This window comes from Pongo pygmaeus, chromosome 13, assembly GCF_028885625.2.
Source record: "Pongo pygmaeus isolate AG05252 chromosome 13, NHGRI_mPonPyg2-v2.0_pri, whole genome shotgun sequence".
NCBI lineage: Eukaryota > Metazoa > Chordata > Mammalia > Primates > Hominidae > Pongo > Pongo pygmaeus.
The window spans coordinates 77687772-77707816 of NC_072386.2; the positions used below are offsets into that span (position 1 = coordinate 77687772).

The following is a 20045-nucleotide window of genomic DNA, read 5'->3' on the forward strand; positions in this document are numbered from 1 at the left end:
CGAACGAGATTCTGAAAATAAAAATCCCTGGTACATAGCCAAAATTTCAGAGTCAACTTCAGATTTTCAAAGGCCATAAAATAGGTAACCTGAAACCACCGATTCCAACAGATAAAAGGAACCAGGTAATATCTGTGTTCCAGGGAGAAAGAATCGAAAATTGGCTGAGTTCTATCACTGACAAAACTTAGGGGGAAGGAGGGATCTGGAAGGTGGGAGAGTGGAGGGATCCCCGGCTTGGGGGGTAGGGAGGGGCTGTGCTTCGGCCTCCCCCTCTTACTGCCCCTCCCCAACAAAGGGGCCCTTTGTGATGTGAAGGCCCCAGCTCTGTGATGCAGGCCTGGGCCCCAGTCCCTAGTCTCCACGGGGATGCCCAGAGCTCAGTTGCTTGAAAGCAATGTGCCTATTCACATGGAGAATCTTCCCTTTCCTCTAAAATTACTTAGTGCCTCATCGCTAAACGCCCCCAGCTCCACACCATGGGTGTTGGATATCTTCCTCACCTTGGTGTTCGCCCTGGGGTTCTTCTTCCTATTACTCCCCTACTTGTCTTACCTCCGTTGTGACGACCCACCCTCACCATTGCCTGGGAAGAGAAAGGTAAGGAGCCCTCAGTCCGGACCCACAGAGCTTGATTCTCTCCTTTTGTTTTATTATTAGTTTCACCTTTCCAAATCCAGTGGAGAGACTTCCGCGATGGGAAGTCTCAGGAGAGACCAGAACATCATCCTTCCAGGGAGAGGCAGGGCAGCCAGGGGTTGGTAGGGATAGATCGTGTACCGGGATTTCCATCCCAAGCTCTCAGTCCATCTGTTGGGGAGCGCAGGAGGCGTCAAGGCAAAACCAAACCAAAAAGAGATAGCAGTCATTTTGAGCTATGTATTCATCTCTTGGAACTGCTTGCTATTGCCACAAGTAGCTATAAATTAGCCTAATAATGCCATACTGGACATGGTAACCCACATTCTAGAGCTTAACAATGTATAGCCAATCACTAATTAATGTTATTTCTTTTTTCTTTTTTCTTTTTTGAGACAAGAGTCTCACTCTGTCTCCCAGGCTGGAGTGCAGTGGCGCGATCTTGGCTCACTGCAAACTCCACTTCCCGGGTTCATGCCATTCTCCTGCCTCAGCCTCCCGAGTAGCTGGAACTACAGGCTCCCGCCACCACGCCCGGCTAATTTTTTGTATTTTTAGTAGAGACGGGGTTTCACCATGTTAGCTAGGATGGTCTCGATCTCCTGACCTCGTGATCTGCCCACCTCAGCCTCCCAAAGTGCTGGGATTACAGGCGTGAGCCACCACGCCCCCCCGCCAATGTTATTTCTATAACCAATGAGAATTCCTGACAAATCGCTTTGTATCAGCCCACTCGTCTCCCTTTTTTGTTTTTAATAAAGGCCATATAGAGTTCCTATCCAGGGTTTCTTGGGTCTGAGTCTTTTGGGCAGCTGTCCTCACTTTCCTTTGTTGTTGTTGTTGTTGTTGTTGTTGTTGTTTTTGAAGAGACAGGATCTTGCTCTGTGGCTCAGACTGGAAGACTAGAGTGCAGTGGTACAATCAAAGTTCACTGTAACCTTAAACTCCTGGGATCAAGTGATCCTCTCACCTCAGTTTCCCAATTAGCTAGGACTACAGCATGCACTACCATGCCCGGCTAATTAATTTTGGTTTTTGTAGTGATGGAGGTCTCACTATGTTGCCCAGGCTGGTCTTGAATTCCTGGCCTCAAGCAATCCTCCTGCCTTGGCCTCCCAAAGTGCTGGGATTACAGGTGTGAGCCACAGTGCCCAGCCCAGCCTCTTTCTTTTAGGTCAACAGAAATAAGCACATTAAAAGATCTGGTTCCGCTCCCATATGTAAACAGCCTGAATTCTCCCACACTTACATGAGTGTTACCTCCAGGAGCCCCACCAGGTGCTCATTGTGAACAGAAAATAAATTCCTTCGTGAACCTGGCAGGGAGAGAGGGGAAAGTTACCATTTGACATACAACTAGAACATAGGGCTCTGTTTAAGAAAGACCTGTCCTCAAAAGGAAATACTTAACAGACCCAGGGGAAGGGCAATTACACAACTCAGCCCACACTAGACTTCCTGTCTCACATAAAGGGTTAAAAAAAATGGCCAAGAAATTCTTCTGAAGGTCAGAGCCCAGGGACTCAGGCCCACTAGAAAATGGATATGTAAACATAAAATTACACACTGCTTTCCTTCTACAATGCCTTACCACCACATCAGCAGCGTTCCAGTGTAATAACTGTGAATTATAGCTAAGAGAGCAGCGATTGTCCATTTAAGAGGCACCTTAAAACAACAATATCAAAATATTCCTACCATTGAGTAGTCTATTTAATGGGTATGAGGAGACCTCAAGCACAATTTGGACTCAAATATTGCATCCTTAAAATATTATTTAGCTAAAGCTAATGTAAAATATGAGAAACGACCTCCCTAAACAACACCTTTAGACAATATTCGAAATTAGCTCCCAATGTTGACAGTTTCAGTGCCCCTTGGACATTTTTCTTGATGGCCTAAAGCAAGAAGTTGCAAACATGGTATGCAAACAAAAAATTGACTGAAAAAATTATCCCATTGTATGAACTTCAACATTTTGTAAACATTTTAAAGAGGTTCGACATAACAAAAACAAACAAACAAATAAAAAACCCTCATAAGAAAATGTTTATCCTCTTTGTCTAAAAGAGAGATCATTTTGGTTTAAAAGAGAGATCATTTTGGTTAACATGCGAGGCACCCTCTACTTCATCTCCCTATTTGGGGCATTAATAATTCTGGCTTTCTTACTGAAGTAAAATATACATAAGAAAACTTACTATTCCGGCCATTTTAAAGTGTGCAGTTCAGTGGTGTTAAGTCTAATACGTTAACATTGTTGTAAAACCATCACCACCATCTGCATCCCAGACATTTTTTTCTTCATCTTCCCAACGGAATTTTTTCATGTTCCCAACTGAATCTATACCTATTAAGCAGTAATTCCCCATTCCTTGTACACCCAAACCTGGCAACCAACATTATGCTTTGTCTCTGCATTTTGACTACCCTAGGTACCTCATATAAGTAGAATTACACAGTATTTCTCTTTCTGTATCTGGCTTATTTCATTCGCCACAACTTCTTCAAGATTTGTTGATATCGTAGCATGTATCAGAACTTTATTCCTCTCTAAGGCTGAGTAATGTTCCCTAGTATTTATATACCTCCTTTTGTTAATCCACGCACCGTGGATGGACATTTGGGTTATTTCTACCTTCTGGTTATTGTGAAATGCTGCTATAAACATTGATGTGCTAGTAATAGTTTGAGTTCCTGCTTTCAATTCTTTGGCGGTATATACCTATCTAGAAGTGGAATTGCTGGATCATATGGTAATTTGATTTTTAAATTTTTGGGGAACTACCAAATAGTTTTTCACACCAGCTTCACTATTTTACATTCCCACCAGAATGCACAAGTGTTCCAATTTCTCCACATCCTCATTAACACTTGTTGCTTATTTTTTTTTGGATAATATACATTATAATGGATGTGAAATGATATCTTATTGTGGTTTTGAATTAAATTTCCCTAAAGATTAGTAATGTGGAGCATCTTGTGCATTTGTGTATGTTCTTTGAAGAAATATCTGTTCAAATCTTTTGCCCATTTTTGAATCATCTTGTTTGTATCTTTTGTTGTCAAGTTTTGGCAGTTCTTTATATATTCTCGATATTAATCTTGTATCAGTGTGTATGATCTGCAAACATTTTGTTGCAATCCATGAGTTGCCTTTCACTCTATTGATAGTGTCCTTTGATGCACGAAGTATTTTTATTTTGATGAAATCTATATATTCTTTTATTGCCTGTGCTTTTGGTGCCTTTGATCCAATAATCATTGCCAAACCGAAGTCAAAAAACTTTTCTTTTATGCTTTTTCAAGACCTTTATAGTTTAAAGTCTTATGTTTAGGCCTTTGATCCAGTTTGAGTTAGTTTATGTATATAGTATACGTAAGGGCCCAACGTCACTCTTTACATACAGATACAATGTACCCAGCTTTCTCAACACCATTTGTGGAAAAGATTGTCCTTCCACATGGACTTGGCACCCTGGTTGAAAATCATTTGAACATATGTACAAGGGTTTATTTCTGGGCCCTCTATTCTGTTCTTTTGATTTATATGTCTGATATCTGTCTTCCTTTTTTTTTTTTTTTTTTGAGACAGAGTCTCACTCTGTCACCCAGGCTGGAATGCAGTGGCATGATCTTGGCTCACTGCAACCTCCACTTCCTGGGTTCAAGCGATTCTTCTGCCTCAGCCGCCTGAGTAGCTGAGACTAGAGAGGCACGTGTCACCATGCCCAGCTAATTTTTGTATTTTTAGTAGAGACGGAGTTTCACCATGTTGGCCAGGCTGGTCTCAAACTCCTGACCTCAAGTGATCTGCCCACCTTGGCCTCCCAAAGTGCTGGGATTACATATATATCTGTCTTTATGCCACACTGTGTACCATGCTGTTTTGATTGCTATAGCCTTAAAGTAAGTTTTGAAATCAGGAAGCATGAGTCCAACTTTATTCTTCTTATTCCAGATTGTTCAGGCTATTTGGACTTCCTTAACACTCCTTATAAATGTTAGGATACATTTTGCAATTTCTGCAAAAAAAAATTAGAATTTAAATAGGGATTGCATTGAACCTGCAAATTGCTGTGGAAAGTATTGCCATCTTAACAATATTAAATGTTGTAATCCAGCCAGGCGCCGTGGCTCACGTCTGTAATCCCAGCACTTTGGGAGGCCAAGGCTGGTGGATCATGAGGTCAAGAGATCGAGATCATCCTGACCAACATGGTGAAACCCTGTCTCAACTAAAAATACAAAAAGTAGCTGGGCGTGGTGGTGCATGCCTGCAGTCCCAGCTACTTGGGAGGCTGAAGGAGGAGAATTGCTTGAACCCAGGAGGCAGAGGTTGCAGTGAGCCAAGATCGCACCACTGTACTCCAGCCTGGCAACAGAGTAAGACTCCATTTCAAAAAAAAAAAGGAAAACTGCATGTCCTGCACATGTACTCTGGAACTTAAAATAAATACCTAAGTACATAAATAAAATTTAAAAAAATAAAAAAAATCTCAATTGTATGTGGGTAGGTCTCTTTGATTGAAAGTGAGATAGAAGGCTGGGTGCAGTGGCTCACGCCTGTAATCCCAGCACTTTGGGAGGCCAAGGCCGGTGGATCATGAGGTCAGGAGATCAAGACCATCCTGGTAAACACGGTGAAACCCCGTCTCTACTAAAAATACAAAAAGAAATTAGTCAGGCGTGGTGGCGGCGGATGCCTGTAGTCCCAGCTACTCGGGAGGCTGAGGCAGGAGAATGGCTTGAACCCGGGAGGTGGAGCTTGCAGTGAGCCAAGATCAGGCTATTGCACTCCAGCCTGGGCAACAGAGAGAGCCTCCATCTCAAAAAAATAAATTAATTAATTAAAAAAAAAAAAAGGAAAGTGAGATAGAAATAATTTTTTAAAACTTACTATTCAAAATTTGCAAAACTAAATAAGAGTAAAACAACTTTACATTTTGTCCCTGGATTGATATAAGACAAAAACATTGTGTGGGAAAGCTGGAGTTGAGGACAAATGAGATTCTGAGAATAAAAATCCCTGGTACATAGCCAAAATTTCAGAGTCAACTTCAGATTTTCAAAGGCCATAAAATAGGTAACCTCAAGCCACTGACTCCAACAGATAAAAGGAACCAGGTAATATCTGTGTTCCAGGGAGAAAGAATCGAAAATTGGCTGAGTTCTATCACTGACAAAACTTAGGGGGAAGGAGGGATCTGGAAGGTGGGCGGGTGGAGGGATCCCCGGCTTGGGGGGTAGGGAGGGGCTGTGCTTCGGCCTCCCCCTCTTACTGCCCCTCCCCAACAAAGGGGCCCTTTGTGATGTGAAGGCCCCAGCTCTGTGATGCAGGCCTGGGCCCCAGTCCCTAGTCTCCACGGGGATGCCCAGAGCTCAGTTGCTTGAAAGCAATGTGCCTATTCACATGGAGAATCTTCCCTTTCCTCTAAAATTACTTAGTGCCTCATCGCTAAACGCCCCCAGCTCCACACCATGGGTGTTGGATATCTTCCTCACCTTGGTGTTCGCCCTGGGGTTCTTCTTCCTATTACTCCCCTACTTATCTTACCTCCGTTGTGAGGACCCACCCTCACCCTTGCCTAGGAAGAGAAAGGTAAGGAGCCCTCAGTCCAGACCCACAGAGCTTGATTCTCTCCTTTCTTTTTATTATTAGTTCACTTTTCCAAATCCAGTGGAGAGACTTCCGCGATGGGAAGTCTCAGGAGAGACCAGAACATCATGCTTCCAGGGAGAGGCAGGGCAGCCAGGGGTTGGTAGGGGTAGATTGTGTACAGGGATTTCTATCCCAAGCCCTCAGTCCATCTGTTGGGGAGCGCAGGAGGCGTGAAGACAAAATCAAACAAACCCGTGGGCTCAGCGGCCAGGAACAGTCATGAGACCGGGGAGGTCTCTGGTCATGAGACAGGGGAGGTCTCTGTCCGAGGCCAGGCCCTGAGCCCTGGCTCATCAGCCCCTTCCTGGGGCAGGTGGCTCGGGGCCCAGCCTCCTCTGTGTGGGGTGATATGGGACCTGTGCTGGGCCCCCGAGGGCCTCCTCCCACCGGGCCCGGCGTCTCCTCTTGTCTCCTGAGAAGCAGAATCCTACCTGACAGCTTAGTGGTGCCTGCGGGCCTGAGCCTGGGTGTTCCAAGAACAGAGGAACAGGGACTGATGGCGTCCATGGTGGACCTCATATTGAAAATCCCTCTGTGTGTGTGTGTGTTATTTTTATTTATTTTATTTTATTTTTTGAGACGGAGTCTGTCTCTGTTGCGCAGGCTGCAGTGAAATGGAGCGATATCGGCTCACTGCAACCTTTGCTTCCAGAGTTCAAGCTATTCTCCTGTCTTAACGTCCTGAGTAGCTGGGGATTACAGGCGCCCGCCACCACACCTGGCTAATTTTTGTATTTTTAGTAGAGACAGGGTTCCACCATGGCCAGGCTGGTCTCAAACTCCTGACCTCAGGTGATCCACCCGCCTCGGCCTCACAAAGTGCTCGGATTATAGGCGTGAGCCACCGCGCCCGGCCCCCTCTTCCTGTTTTTCTAAGAAGAAAAGCAGTTTATCATCCATTTAAACGTGAATGGGAGGAAGCACACAGAGCTCCCTGAGCAAGACAGAGAGAACCATGCGGTTCATGAGTGCAGAGTGCTGCGGCTGGGCTGGGGGCGGAGAGAGAGAGCCGGTCCTAGCTCCTCGCCATTTCTTGTCTCCCAGCGTCATCTTGTCTCCCCGCGTCATCGTGTCTCCCCGCGTCATCGTGTCTCCCAGTGTCCAGTACGGCGGAGGGGGAGGCCCAGAGGCAGGATGAAAAACCACAGTCTGAGAGGTAAGGCTCTACCAGGGCACACTAGAGTTAATTTCATCTCGTCTGTCCCGGAGGGAACTGACTCTGAAGAAGTCAGTTGAAGAAGCCTGAGGTGGGTGCTCCCAGGAAGGAAATCAGAACCCCGGGTCCTTCTCAGATTCCATGACGGAATGAAGCCATGGTGGGCCAAGGACTGAGCGTTACCCAGCAGGGATTAGTGTGTGTGTCCTGGGGAGACCAATGCCTGCCTGGATGCGGAGGGGGGTGAGGGGGCCTCCCGCTCCCTGGGAACAGCTGTTCAACTCTGCTAAGGCTGATTCCTCTTTGAGACCACCCCAGTCCTTTCTCCCCACAGGGCAGTTGTGAGGACTATGGGGGTGGGGGGCCTGTGTGTAGAAGCCCTTTGTGAATGACAAAGCCCTTTCCTCCATGCCTTGCTATTACCATCGGGGCCATGTGGTTTTGGACACAGATGGGTGGGTTCCAGGGTCTAATTCCTCATGGTCTTCCCTAAAGAAACATACACTCATCCTCCTGTGAGATCCCAGGCCCCTTCCTCACTGCCCTAACCTGGTCTGATTTCCAGCTTGTAGAGAGTGCCCGAGAGGCCTGGAGGAGACTTGGGACCTGCTTTCACAACTGCAGAGGTGAGGCACTTCCCCTTCCCTGCATCCTTCCTACCAGGGCTGGGATGCGACCCCAGGGCCATAGGCAGCCTGGAGCTGACCTGGGATGGGGAGACCAGGGGGACAGAGGGTTGGAAGTAAAGCCCTGGGGCGAGGGGTAGCAGGAGAATTGGGCGGTCAGGGTGTGGGGTGGTGGAGGGGCTGTGGCCCGAGCGCCCACTCTGCCCTCCGAACCCACCTGCTCCTGGCTGCAGCTTGTGCCTCCTGTCTCCTGCAGCCTCCTGGGGCCACACCTTGACAAAGGTGACTTTGGTCAGCTCTCCGGTCCAGACCCCCCAGGTGAGGTGGGCAAAAGAGCACCTGATGGAGCCTCCCGGTCCTCTCATGAGCCTATGGAAGATGCGGCTCCCATTCTCTCCCCGTTAGCTTCCCTGGATCCTCAAACCAAGCATCCTGAAGATCTGGCCTCCACCCCATCACCAGGCCCAATGACCACCTCAGTCTCCTCTCTAAGTGCCTCCCAGCCACCAGAACCTTCCCTTCTCCTAGAACACACCTCACCCGAGCCACCTGCACTTTTCCCTCACCCACCACACACCCCTGATCCTCTGGCCTGCTCTCCGCCTCCTCCAAAAGGCTTCACTGCTCCTCCCCTGCAGGACTCCACTCTGATAACTCCATCTCACTGTGACTCAGTGGCACTTCCACTAGGCGCTGTCCCTCAAAGCTTGTCTCCACGTGAGGATCTGGCGGCTTCTGTCCCAGCCATCTCAGGCCTTGGCGGCTCAAACAGTCAAGTTTCTGCCTTCTGGTGTCAGGAGACTACCAGAACCTGGTGCGTCTTCAACTCAGTCCAGCAAGATCATCTTTCCCACCAAAGGGAGACTACAATGTCCCCACTGCTTTTCCTGGCCCAGCCCCTGTCCCATCTGGGGCCTGAGTCCCAACCCTTTATTTCATCCACACCCCAATTCCGGCCCACACCTATGGCTCAGGCCGAGGCTCAGGCCCATCTTCAATCCTCTTTCCCAGTCCTATCTCCTGCTTTTCCATCCCCGATCAAGAACACTGGAGTAGCTTGCCCTGCATCGCAGAATAAAGTGCAAGCTCTCTCCCTACCGGAAACTCAGCACCCTGAATGGCCTTTGTTGAGGAAACAACTAGAAGGTGGGTTGGCTTTACCCTGTAGTGTCCAAAAATCTCAGGACATCTTTAGTGTCTCCACTCCTAACCTTCCCCAGGAAACATTGACATCCATTCTGCCTGAGAACTTTCCAGTCAGTCCTGAACTCCGGAGACAACTGGAGCAACACGTGGGGCAACGTGGAAGGATCCAGGAGTCTCTGGATCTGATGCAGCTTCAGGACAAATCACCAGGGACAAGTCAGACCAAGGGCAAACCCAGACCCTGGCAGTCCTCCATGTCCACAGGCGAAAGCAGCAAGGAGGAACAGAAGGTGAAGTTCCAGCTAGAGAGGGACCCGTGCCCACATCTGGGGCAAATTCTGGGTGAGACCCTGCAAAATCTATCTCGGGGCATGGAAAGCTTCCCAGGGAAGGTTCTGGGGGTGACCTCTGAGGAGTCAGAAAGGAACTTGAGGAAGCCCTTGAGGAGTGACTCGGGAAGTGATTTATTAAGATGCACAGAGAGGAATCATACAGAAAACATCCTGAAAGCCCACATGGGCAGGAAGTTGGGCCAGACCAATGAGGGCTTGATCCCTGTGAGTGTGCATCAATCCTGGCTTGCTGTCAACCAGGCTTTTCCCGTGTCTGACACCCACGTGAAAACCAGCAATCTAGCAGCCCTGAAAAGTGGGAAAGCCTGTGTGAACACAGCCCAGGTGCTTTCCTTCCTTGAGCCATGTACTCAGCAGGTGCTGGGAGCCCATATAGTGAGGTTTTGGGCCAAACACAGGTGGAGTCTACCCCTCAGGGTCCTCAAGCCCATTCAGTGCTTTAAACTGGAAAAGGTTTCATCCTTGTCCCTGATACAGCTTGCCGGTCCCTCCTCAGCCACCTGTGAATCTGGGGCTGGCTCAAAAGTTGAGGTGGCCACGTTCCTTAGAGAGCCACCAATGGCAAGTCTGAGAAAGCAGGTGCTGACCAAAGCATCTGTTCACATGCCAGAGAGGCTTCAGGCCTCCTCACCTGCATGTAAGCAGTTCCAGAGGGCCCCGCGAGGGATCCCATCTTGGAATGATCATGGGTCCTTGAAGGCTCCTACAGCTGGACAGGAGGGCAGGTGGCCATCTAAGCCCCTCATATACAGTCTCACAGGAAGCACCCAGCAGAGCAGGAGCTTAGGAGCCCAATCTTCAAGGGCTGGAGAGACCAGGGAGGCAGTGCCACAACCCAGAGTCCCCTTGGCAACCTGTATGATGGCAAACCTCCAAGCCACAAGTGAGGATGTGCGTGGTTTTGAGGCTCCAGGGGCCAGCAAAATCTCTGTACTCCCTAGAATGTCTGTCTCCCAAGATCCAAGAAAGCTGTGTCTTATGGAGGAGGTTGTTAGTGAATTTGAGCCTGGAATGGCCACGAAGTCAGAGACCCAGCCTCAAGTTTCCACCGCTGTTGTGCTCCTTCCAGATAGGCAAGCATCTGTTCTGCCCCATGCTTCAGAGAATTTGGCTTCTCAAGTGCCCCAGGGCCATCTCCAGAGCATGCCTACTGGGAACATGCGGGCTTCCCAGGAGCTACGTGACCTCATGGCAGCCAGAAGGAGCAACCTGGGGCACAAGGAGCCCAGGAATCCAAACTGTCAAAGCTCATGCAAGAGCCAAAGCCTGATGTTTCCTCCTACTCACAAGAGGGAGAACCCTAGGAAGCCCAACTTTGAAAAACATGAAGAAATGTTTCAAGGATTGAGGACTCCTCAACTTACCCCGGGCAGGAAGACAGAAGACACCCATCAGAATGAAGGCGTCCAGCTACTGCCATCAAAGAAACAGCCTCCTTCAATAAGCCACTTTGGAGAAAACATCAAGCAATTTTTTCAGAGCATTTTTTCAAAGAAAAAAAGGAAGCCAGCACCAGTCACTGCCGAGAGCCAAAAAACAGTAAAAAACCGATCATGCAAGTACAGCAGCAGTGCTGAAGCTCAGCGGCTCATGACAGCAGTTGGACAGATACTGGAGGAGAAAATGTCACTTTGCCATGCGCGCCATGCCTCGAAGGTAAATCAGCACCAACAGCAGTTTCAAGCCCCAGTCTGTGGATTTCCCTGCAACCACAGGCAGCCCTTCTACTCAAAACACAGCAGAATGCTGAGCTATGCAGCCAGCAGTCAACAAGCCACTCTCAAGAGCCAGAGTTGTTCCAACAGAGACAGGCAAATCAGAGGTCAGCAGCCATTGAAAAGTGTCCAGTGCAACAATGAGCAATGAGGCCTGTGACATCCCCAACTCTTGGTCCCTAAGAAAGCTGTATCCCCAGTCAGTCCCCCTCAGCACTGGCCGAAGATACCCAGTGCCTCCAGCCACCATCACCACTGTCCAAGGCACTGTCTTCTTCGGGGAGGTTTCTAATTTGCTCAGTCACAAATTCTTTTTTAGCCTTCCCTAGAGAAAAACAAGTCCCCAAGAAAAAATTCACTCTATGTAGAGAAAAAGTATTTTCTCTCATGTTAGTACACGCAGAACATTTAATATTCCACAATATATATGGTTTTTTATTCATAAAAGGGTGATGTTTTTTATTTGTGCCGTGCTTGGTGTGGGCTTGGTTTCTAGAAGTGACAGGACATAGAGGGATGCTGACAGTGGTGCTGTAAGCCCATCTTCATCCTGAGTTCCTTCACTGAACCTTACATTTCCATAATACCGTCTTTACACAAACAAGAAAAAATTCTAAAAACAAGATGAGAAAAACCTATGAAGATCCCACTCTGAAATAAGGTTCAAGCCATCTTTCCACTACTACTGTCCACCTCAAACTTTATGCAGCTGTAGGGAGAAGGTTTGCAGAGATGTCACAGGGCTGAACATCTCCATGCAGGCTCCAGGAAGTGCCACAGCCGAGTATCTTCATGTGTCACAAAATAGTGGAAGTTTGGGTGGGGCAGTGCTGGACCCTGAGTTCAGAAGTGGGAGAAGTCTTCACCCTGGGTATCCTGGTGGAGAATAGATAATGTCTGCCCCTGGGAAGCCCCTCCTCTCCCTGACAAAGGCTGGGATGGAGATGGGCCCTCTTAGCTCAGCCAACATGCGAAGCACAGAGTCCCCATCCCACTGCCTCTCCCTTCCTTGCACTCTGGAGTGGCGGTGGGGACAGAACTTCCAGCTCTGTGCATGTGTAGGTGGGGGGCGGCCTTCATGGAGGCTGCTGAGGGCGGTGAACTCCCCTGACCCAGATGAGTGAATGATCCTGCTGGGAGGTCAGACCCTGCAAGGGCTGTGGGGGTATCAGGTGAAGTGGGCTCCAGGTATACCCTCAATGCACTGGGCAGGTCTCAGGCCAGGCTCCCTGGACCCCACCTGGGTGATGTGGTCACTCCCTGGGGGACTGCTGTCAGGCTCCAGCCACCCTGGGCAACACCGTCCCATCTCAGGACTGGACTTTCTAAGTCCTGAGACAGGACAGTGCTGTCTAGGCCTGACAGACTGGGAGGACCTGTTAAGTCCTCCATCCCTAGACCAGCCTCCCACACAGCAAGGACAGTCTCTTACATTTACCTTCAGGGCACTGACTGAACCATCTCACTCTCAGGCAACCAAGGCAGAGCTGAGGACCTGTGCCAGGCTGGGAGCCAGTCCCCTCCCTAAATGGGCCTGAGGGAAGCACCATCCCTGTCCCAATGCGCTGCAAATTTCAGCCCAGGTACACATAGAGAAGGGAGGACGGGGCCTCCCTGCTGGCTGACACTGGAAAAGCGGGACATGGGAGAAGAGGGAGCGCAGGGCTGGCAGGGGATGTTCCAGGCCCATGGAGAGCTCAGGCTGCACCAAGGGGCTGCCCCTCCTGCACTGGAGGCTGTGCCCTCTGCAGGATCTGAGAAAGTCCAGTCCTGAGATGAGACAGTGCTGCCCAGGGTGGGTGGCCAGGGCCCGACAGCAGTCCCCCAGGGAGTGACCACATCACTCGGCCAGGGTCCAAGGAGCCTGGGCCAAGACCTGCGCAGTGCACTGAGGGTGCACCTGGAGCCCACCCCACCTGACGCCCCCACAGCACTGAGAAGGTCTGACCTCCCAGCATGCACCTGCCTCTCCCTGCACCCCAGCTGCCCACCCTGCCTGTTCCCTGGCTTTCTCCATCCTGTGCAGCCCATAGACTGTGACCATCTCACCGGCCACTCTGGCCCTTCCTTTGCGTCCATTCTGTAAAAATCTCTGAGCAAGATCTCCCAGGTCCATCCAAACACCCACTTTTGACTGGGCCTTTGGGCACCACTGGCCCATCTGAGCTGTCCACAGGGCCTTTGATAACGTGCATTGCACCTGACATCTCCCAGCAGTGCTCAGCAGTCCCCGCACCAGGTCCCTGCTGACCAGATCCCGCACATCAGGTCCTCCCTGACCACACCCTCACTGATTAGAACCCCATGACCATGCCCCACTAACCAGGCCCTGCTGCCAGGCCCACAGTGACCAGGACCCTACTGACCAGGACCTTACTGACCAGGACCTCACTGACCATCCATGATTAAATCACCTCCTGCCAGGCTTCACCACCAAAATTTGGGATTACAATTACACATGAGTTTTTCTAGTGAAACGCAGCCAAACCATATTATTCCGACCTTGACCCTTCCGAATCTCAGGTCCTTCTCACAGGGTAAAATACAATCATGACTTTTCAAAAGTTTCCAAAAGCCTTAACTCATTCCAGCATTAACTCAACTATAAAAAGTTCAAAGTCTCATCCGAGACAAGGCTACGGTATCTTCTGCCTATGAGTCCCTGAAGTTAACACGGAGTTCTTTTCTTTCAAGGTACAATGATGGTACAGGCATTGGGTAAGCTTTCTTAATCCAAAGGGAAGAAATTTCCCAGAAAAATAACACAAATGGGACCACAGGCCCAATGCACATCCAAAACCCAGCAGACCAGTATTCAATCTCACAGCTACAAAATTATGAAGAGAACTATCAGAAGGACAGCATTAAGGAGATGGTGTTTAACCATTTGTGAAGGATCTGCCCCCACCCCTGTCTTTCACCCCCAATGCCACCATAATTCCCCCCAATTCTCCCTGCCACCCCCACCTTCCAACCTCCACTCTCCACCATGATTAAATCACCTTCCACCAGCCCCCACCTTTAACATTTCCCATTACAATTCCACATCAGTGGGACACAGAGCCAAGTCATATTATTCTGTCCCTGCCCACTCAAATCTCATGTCTTTCTCACATTGCAAAATAGAGTGATGCCTTCCCTACAGTCCCCCAAATCTTAACTCATTCCAGCAAATGTCCAAAGCCCAAAGTTTTATCTGAGACAAGGATACAGTCCCTTCTGCCCATGAGCCTCTGAATTATAAAGCAAGTTAACTACTTCCAAGGTACAATGATTGTACAGGCAATGGGTAAGCATTGCCAGCCAATAGAAGAAAAATTGCCAAAAGAAAAACAAACACTGATGGGACTCATAGGATACATGAACGTCCAAAATGCAGCAGGCCAGTCATTCAATCCTACAGCTCCAAAATCATCCTTTTGGAATCCTTGTCCCACATCCATGGCACAGGGGTGTGAGGGCTGGGTTCCCAAGGCTTTGGGCAGATATGAACCTGTGGGTTTGCAGTGATCAGTCCCCACTGCTGACCTCATGGACAGAGCTGCTGTTGAGTGCCTGTAGCTTTTCCACACAGAGGGGGTAAGCTGTTGGTGGGTCTATGAATCTGGGGCTTGGAGAACGGTGCCTACCTGTGTGAGGGCTTCAATCCAATATGTCCATTCTTTGCTACCTTAGTAAAGGTTTCCATGAGGCTCTGCCTCTTGGAAAGGCTTCTGCCTGGACACCCAGGCTTCTCTGTACATCTTCTGGAGTCTAGACGCAGGCTCCCAAGCCTCTAGTCTCTTGCTCTGTGCACTTGCTGGCTTAACACTATGTGGAAGGCATCAAGGCTTGGAGCCGCCTCTGAAGCAGTGACCCAAGCTGTACCTGTGCATCTTTCAGCCATGGCTGGAGCTGGAGCTGCACAGATGCAGGCAGCAGTGTCCTGAGGATGCACACAGCAGGGAGGCCATGGAGCTGGCCCAGGAAACCATTTTTCTCTTCTAGGCCTCAGGGCCTGTGACAGCAAGGGTTGCTGCAAAGGTCTCTGAAATGCCTTCAAGGCCTTTTCCCCATTGACTTGGCTATTTGCACTGGGCTCTTTTTTATGCAAATACTCTAAATGTTCCCTAATTTTCCTCCTGAAAATCAGCTTTTCTTTTTGACCATTTGGCTAGGCTGCAAATTTTTCAAACTTTTGAGCTGTGCTTCTCATTTAAATAGAAGTTGCAACTTGAGGTCATTTCTTAGGTCGCACATAAGAACACAGGCTGTTTGACGTGGACAGGACACCTCTGGAGCTATGCTGCCTACATGTTCATTCCATCAGATACATCCTAAATTTTCACCCCCAAGTTCATAGTTTCACAGATCTCCAGGGCAGGGTCACCATGCAGCCATGTTATTTGTTAAGGCCAATCAAATGTAACTGTGGCTCCTGTTCACAGGAAATTCTTCATTTTCATCTGAGACCTTTTAAGTCTGGCCTTCACTGTCCATCTTTCTGTCAGCCTTCTGATCACAAGTATTTAACAATTCTTTTCAGTGGTCCAAACTTTTCCTCATCTTGCTGTCTTCTAAGCGTTCTCAACTCTCCCAACCTCTGTCTTTTACCCACTTCTGAACCTGCTTCTACATTCTCAGGATATCTTTGTCACAGCCTGGTAATGTGGTAAAAGAAGAAAAGTCCATTTTCAGGGGGAAAATTCACAAAGGCTTCAGATATTTGCAGGAAAAGAAGCTGAGTGTTGGTTGCCAAGACGATGGGGGAAAAGGCCTTGAAGGCATTTCATAGCTCCACTTCACAGCACTAATTTTGTGTATAATCATAAAGAAAAGAGGCGTAATTGACTCACGGTTCTGCAGGCTGTAAAGGAAGCATACTGGCTTCTGCTTCTAGGAGGACTCAGGAAGCCTCCCAATCATACCAGAAGTCCAATGGGCAAGGAGATGCTTCATATGGCAGGAGTAGAAGCAAGACTGAGAAAGGAAAGAGGTCCCACACCCTGTTATACAACCAGATCTCATCAGAACTCCGTATCACAAGGTCAGCATCAAGAAGATGGTGCTTAACCACTGGTGAAGGATCCACCCCCCCACACCCACCTCCACCTCCCACCGTTTCCAGGCAGACGCCTGCTGCAGAGGCAGAGCCGGATTCATAGACCCACCAACAGCTTGCACCCTCAGTGTGGAAAAGCTACAGGCACTCAACACTAGCCGAGTCCATGAGAGCAGCTGTGGGGGTAAAACTTGCAAAGCCACAGGTGCACTGCCCTAGTAGAGTTTGTCTATGAGGCTGTGCCTCTCAGCAGGCGACTCCCCACTCCCAGTGCTTTATCATTCATGAAGGATCTTCCCACACCATTTTATGACTAAATTTTTTTCCACCTGGGCCCCACCTCTAATGTTAGGGAGTGTAGTTCCACATGAGTTTTGATAGGGACATAGAGACAAACCCTATTATTCTGTCCCTGACCCCACGAACGTCATGTCCTTCTCACATTGCAAAATACAATCATGCCTTGCCAGCATGAGTCTTAACTCATTTCAGCACTAACTCAAAGTTACAAAGTCCAAAGTCTCATCTGAGTCAAGGCTACAGTCTCTTTTTCCTATGAGCCTCTGAAATAAAAAGCAAGTTCACTGCTTCTAAGGTACAATGATGGTACAGGCATTGTGTAAGCTGTAAGCTTTCCATATCCAAAAGGAAGACATTTCCCAGAAAGCTTCTTATTTCTATCTGAGACCTCCTCAGCCTGGCCTTCAATGTCCATGTTTCTGTCAGGATTTTTGTCACAACCATTTAACCAGTCTAAGATGGTGCAAACATTTTCTCATCTATCTGTCTTCTTTTGAGCCCTCCAAACTCTTCCAACCTCTGTCCATTACCTAGTTCCAAAGCTGCTTCCACATTTTCAGGTATCTTTATAGCAACACTCCAGTCCTCATTTGCCATTTTCTGTATGATTCATTTTGAAAAAGAGGTTTAATTGGCTCATGGTTCTGCAGGGTAGACAGTGTAGACAGAAGCATTGGCTTCTGCTTCTGGGAGGCCTCAGAAATCTTTCAATCTTTGTGCAAGGTGAAGAGAGAGAGAGTTGTCTCACATGGCAAGAGGAAAACACGCAGAGTAGGGAGGTGACATACAGTTTTCAATGACTAGGTCTCATGAGAAGTCACTCATGATTGTGAGGACAGTAGCAAGAGGATTGTACTAAACCATTCATGAGAAATTTGCCTTCAGGATTCAATCACCTTAGACCAGGATCCACCTTCAACATTAGGAAATATAATTCAACATGAGATTTGGTGGGGACACATATTCAAACTGCATCACCGACCTTGGAATATAAAGACATCCACAGCAGGCTTTATCCAGCCAGCTTCTTTGAGACTCTTCACAGGGTTTGAGGTCTACAGCATATATACTAAAATATTCATCCTTCAAAAAGCGATAAAATAAGTGGTATCATTCTTCCAAAAGTTACAATGGTAGTGTAGGCATTCATAGCATGATTTAGTTCATGTTTGCTACTCTTTCTGTTCCATCACCATATTAACTGATTCCTACACAATTCTACATTCAGCTGAGTTTCACTTGAGAACAAAACCATCCTTGTCCTACCACCAATAGCTGGCACTAGCTCTTTGCTAGTGTTATTATTCTGCTGTAGAAAGTATCCTTGAACTGGGAACAGTCCACAGTGGAGTATCTAGTCATTCAACACTATCAATTCCTGTGTGACTTTTTGAAAAAACAGTATCTCTTGTTGCAAGAAATCCTGCATCTGTGAGTCCATGTCTCTCACTCGAATTGGATGGAAGTGGTGAATTTCAGTGAAAGTGTCCCAAAAAATCCTGTTCCTGTGATTCTGATGTTATCAGCCTCTGCACCTCTGTCTTCCCTTTTGCCACATGTTGCCTACTCTCCATGACTTTGGTAAGAGCTTCCTTGTGTATGTGGATGATGTCCAGGATGTTGGTCTGGTGTCCCTGAGACAGCACTAACAGGTCCATGACTGAGTCCAGTTCCTGGCTGGGCTCGTTGGCAAAGAGCTCACAGACAGTGTTGAAGGCATCTCTGGTGAAGTGATGGCCTGTTCCAGATCCAAGGCCTGGCTGAGGCAGAAGAAGAACTGGCTGCCTTCTGATGCTCTTTCTTAAAGCCTGTGACCATCATCAGCTTGCATGTCAACTCATTGGCTGTGAAGTTGAGCTGAGTGCCCTGTTGTCCATCTTCTTGATGAAGCACTCGAAGCCTTCAATTTTGCTCTCCCACTTCTAAATGTTGAGGGCCACCCTGGGGGTGGGCTTAGAGTCAGGAAGAAGCTGGAACTCACCACCTCATCCTTCTCAGCCTTCCTCTTGCCCTGTCTCCAGGCTGTCTTTTCAGCGCTGGTGGGGCACATCAGGAATTGATGGAAGATGTGGCACTGTGCCTGCACCTAGAAGCTGGCTGTGTGGTTCATCCACCAGATTGGGCCCTTTCTGCACTTGAACATAGAGTCCTCCTCAAGATGGCCTGTGGTCTGCCTCTTGGCACCCAAGAAGCCCACAGTGCTGTAGGAGCCCTGATGAACAGACTGGAGCCCCAAAGGCAGTGCACACCCTGCTCCTGAGCCTGCTGCTCATTTCCTCTATGTGGCTCCATTTGTAGCACAGTTGTTGCACAGAGGCCTGTGCATGCCAGGCAAGGCCAAGCTGGTTCAAAGAGCAACCAGCCACCTCTGCAAGGGTGTGCCAGGAGCAGGTGGACCAGCCACCAACCTCACTCGCTGCCAGTCAGGATAAATCAGTTATTCTGCCCTGGAGGTAGGGCCCCAGTGCCATCTGCTTTTCCTTAGGCCTCCACTCCATCAGCCATCAGGTGGCAGCCACTCAGGCTGTGGGAACCTAGCCACCCCTGTTTCCTTGAGTGGGTGAGGCTGGTGGCTGGTCCACCCGCTCCAGGCACACCCTTGCAGAGGTGGCTGGTTGCTCTTTGAGCCAGCGTGGCCTTGCCTGGCATGCACAGGCTCTGGGTACTGACACGCTGCTCTGAGTGAGCTTGTCCTGTCTTGGGCCAAATTCTAAGTCTGGCCAGGGCCACAGAAGGCTGAGTCCCCTGGGTGGTAATCCTGACTGCTGCTGGAGGGCCCATGGTGCCCCTCCCCTCCTAGGGCCCAGGATGAGGCCCAACTGGGCCAGGATGCTTTAGGTATGGATCTTGTTTCCCAGGAGGGGGCCTCTGTCCCACAGGTTGGGTGAGAAGATGTATGCCATGCTGCTGGCTGCCAGGGTTGTCAGGATGCCACGTTCACCCTCCCCTCCAGGGACATCAAAGTTTCCAGCTTCCCCTTTGAGAATGACTTCCCAAGGCCCAGAAGCCATCTGGGGCTGCAGGGCAGCTGGCCGCATGCTGCCCTGGCTTCTTCCATGTTGTGCTCATCACTACCCACCAAGGAGGGTCAGATGCAGGCACCAAGTAGGGCGGTTGTCTCTGAACCTGCATCTTGGTTATCATGAAGCCAGACTGGGCCTGGTGACAGGGCCATGATGGGGTTGTCCTGGTGGTCCTGTGGGTGTCCAGAGGAGATGCAGAATGGAATTGCTGCCAGGATGAATGAGATGACTGTCAGCACAGAACAGGCACCTGGTGAGTGCTCAGAGTTTACCCTCAGTAGCTGCCCAGAGGCCAAAACCACCCACCTGATAGTGACTGTCCCTAAGCCAGGAGGAAGAGAAGAGAGCAGGTTCCACTCACTTGAGTCTGATCAGTGAGCTGTG

The 20045-nt window shown here is 48.9% G+C and overlaps 1 protein-coding gene and 1 long non-coding RNA gene across 3 annotated transcripts; one reads left to right on the forward strand and one right to left on the reverse strand.

The window, feature by feature from the left end:
* The first annotated feature begins 362 nt into the window (after positions 1-362).
* LOC129044606 (putative spermatogenesis-associated protein 31C2) lies at positions 363-11740 on the forward strand. Of its 2 annotated transcripts, none has more exons than XM_054502614.1 (4): positions 363-600; positions 7346-7457; positions 8023-8083; positions 8340-11740. In XM_054502614.1, the coding sequence occupies exons 1-4, from the start codon at positions 370-372 to the stop codon at positions 11446-11448; spliced, it is 3513 nt and encodes a 1170-aa protein (XP_054358589.1). In that variant the 5' UTR covers positions 363-369; the 3' UTR covers positions 11449-11740. The 2 variants fall into 2 exon arrangements, with proteins under 2 accessions (XP_054358589.1, XP_054358588.1); XM_054502613.1 differs by lacking the exon at positions 363-600 and adding an exon at positions 6006-6241 and having other exon boundaries at positions 8340-11738.
* On the reverse strand, positions 11690-17794 carry LOC129044617 (uncharacterized). Its single transcript, XR_008504718.1, has 3 exons — positions 17169-17794; positions 14927-16256; positions 11690-12173 (listed from the first exon to the last, which is right to left on the reverse strand). It is a non-coding gene; the product is annotated as an uncharacterized LOC129044617 (long non-coding RNA).
* Between the last annotated feature and the right edge of the window lie 2251 nt (positions 17795-20045).

What these genes read in the sequence shown, in the direction of transcription:
- LOC129044606 (XM_054502614.1), top strand. Translation starts at nt 370, where the DNA reads ATGCCCAGAGCTCAGTTGCTTGAAAGCAATGTGCCTATTCACATGGAG. An exon ending in CATTGCCTGGGAAGAGAAAG is followed by an intron (nt 601 to 7,345) that starts GTAAGGAGCCCT and finishes CTTGTCTCCCAG; the next exon opens with CGTCATCTTGTCTCCCCGCG. An exon ending in CTGCTTTCACAACTGCAGAG is followed by an intron (nt 8,084 to 8,339) that starts GTGAGGCACTTC and finishes TGTCTCCTGCAG; the next exon opens with CCTCCTGGGGCCACACCTTG.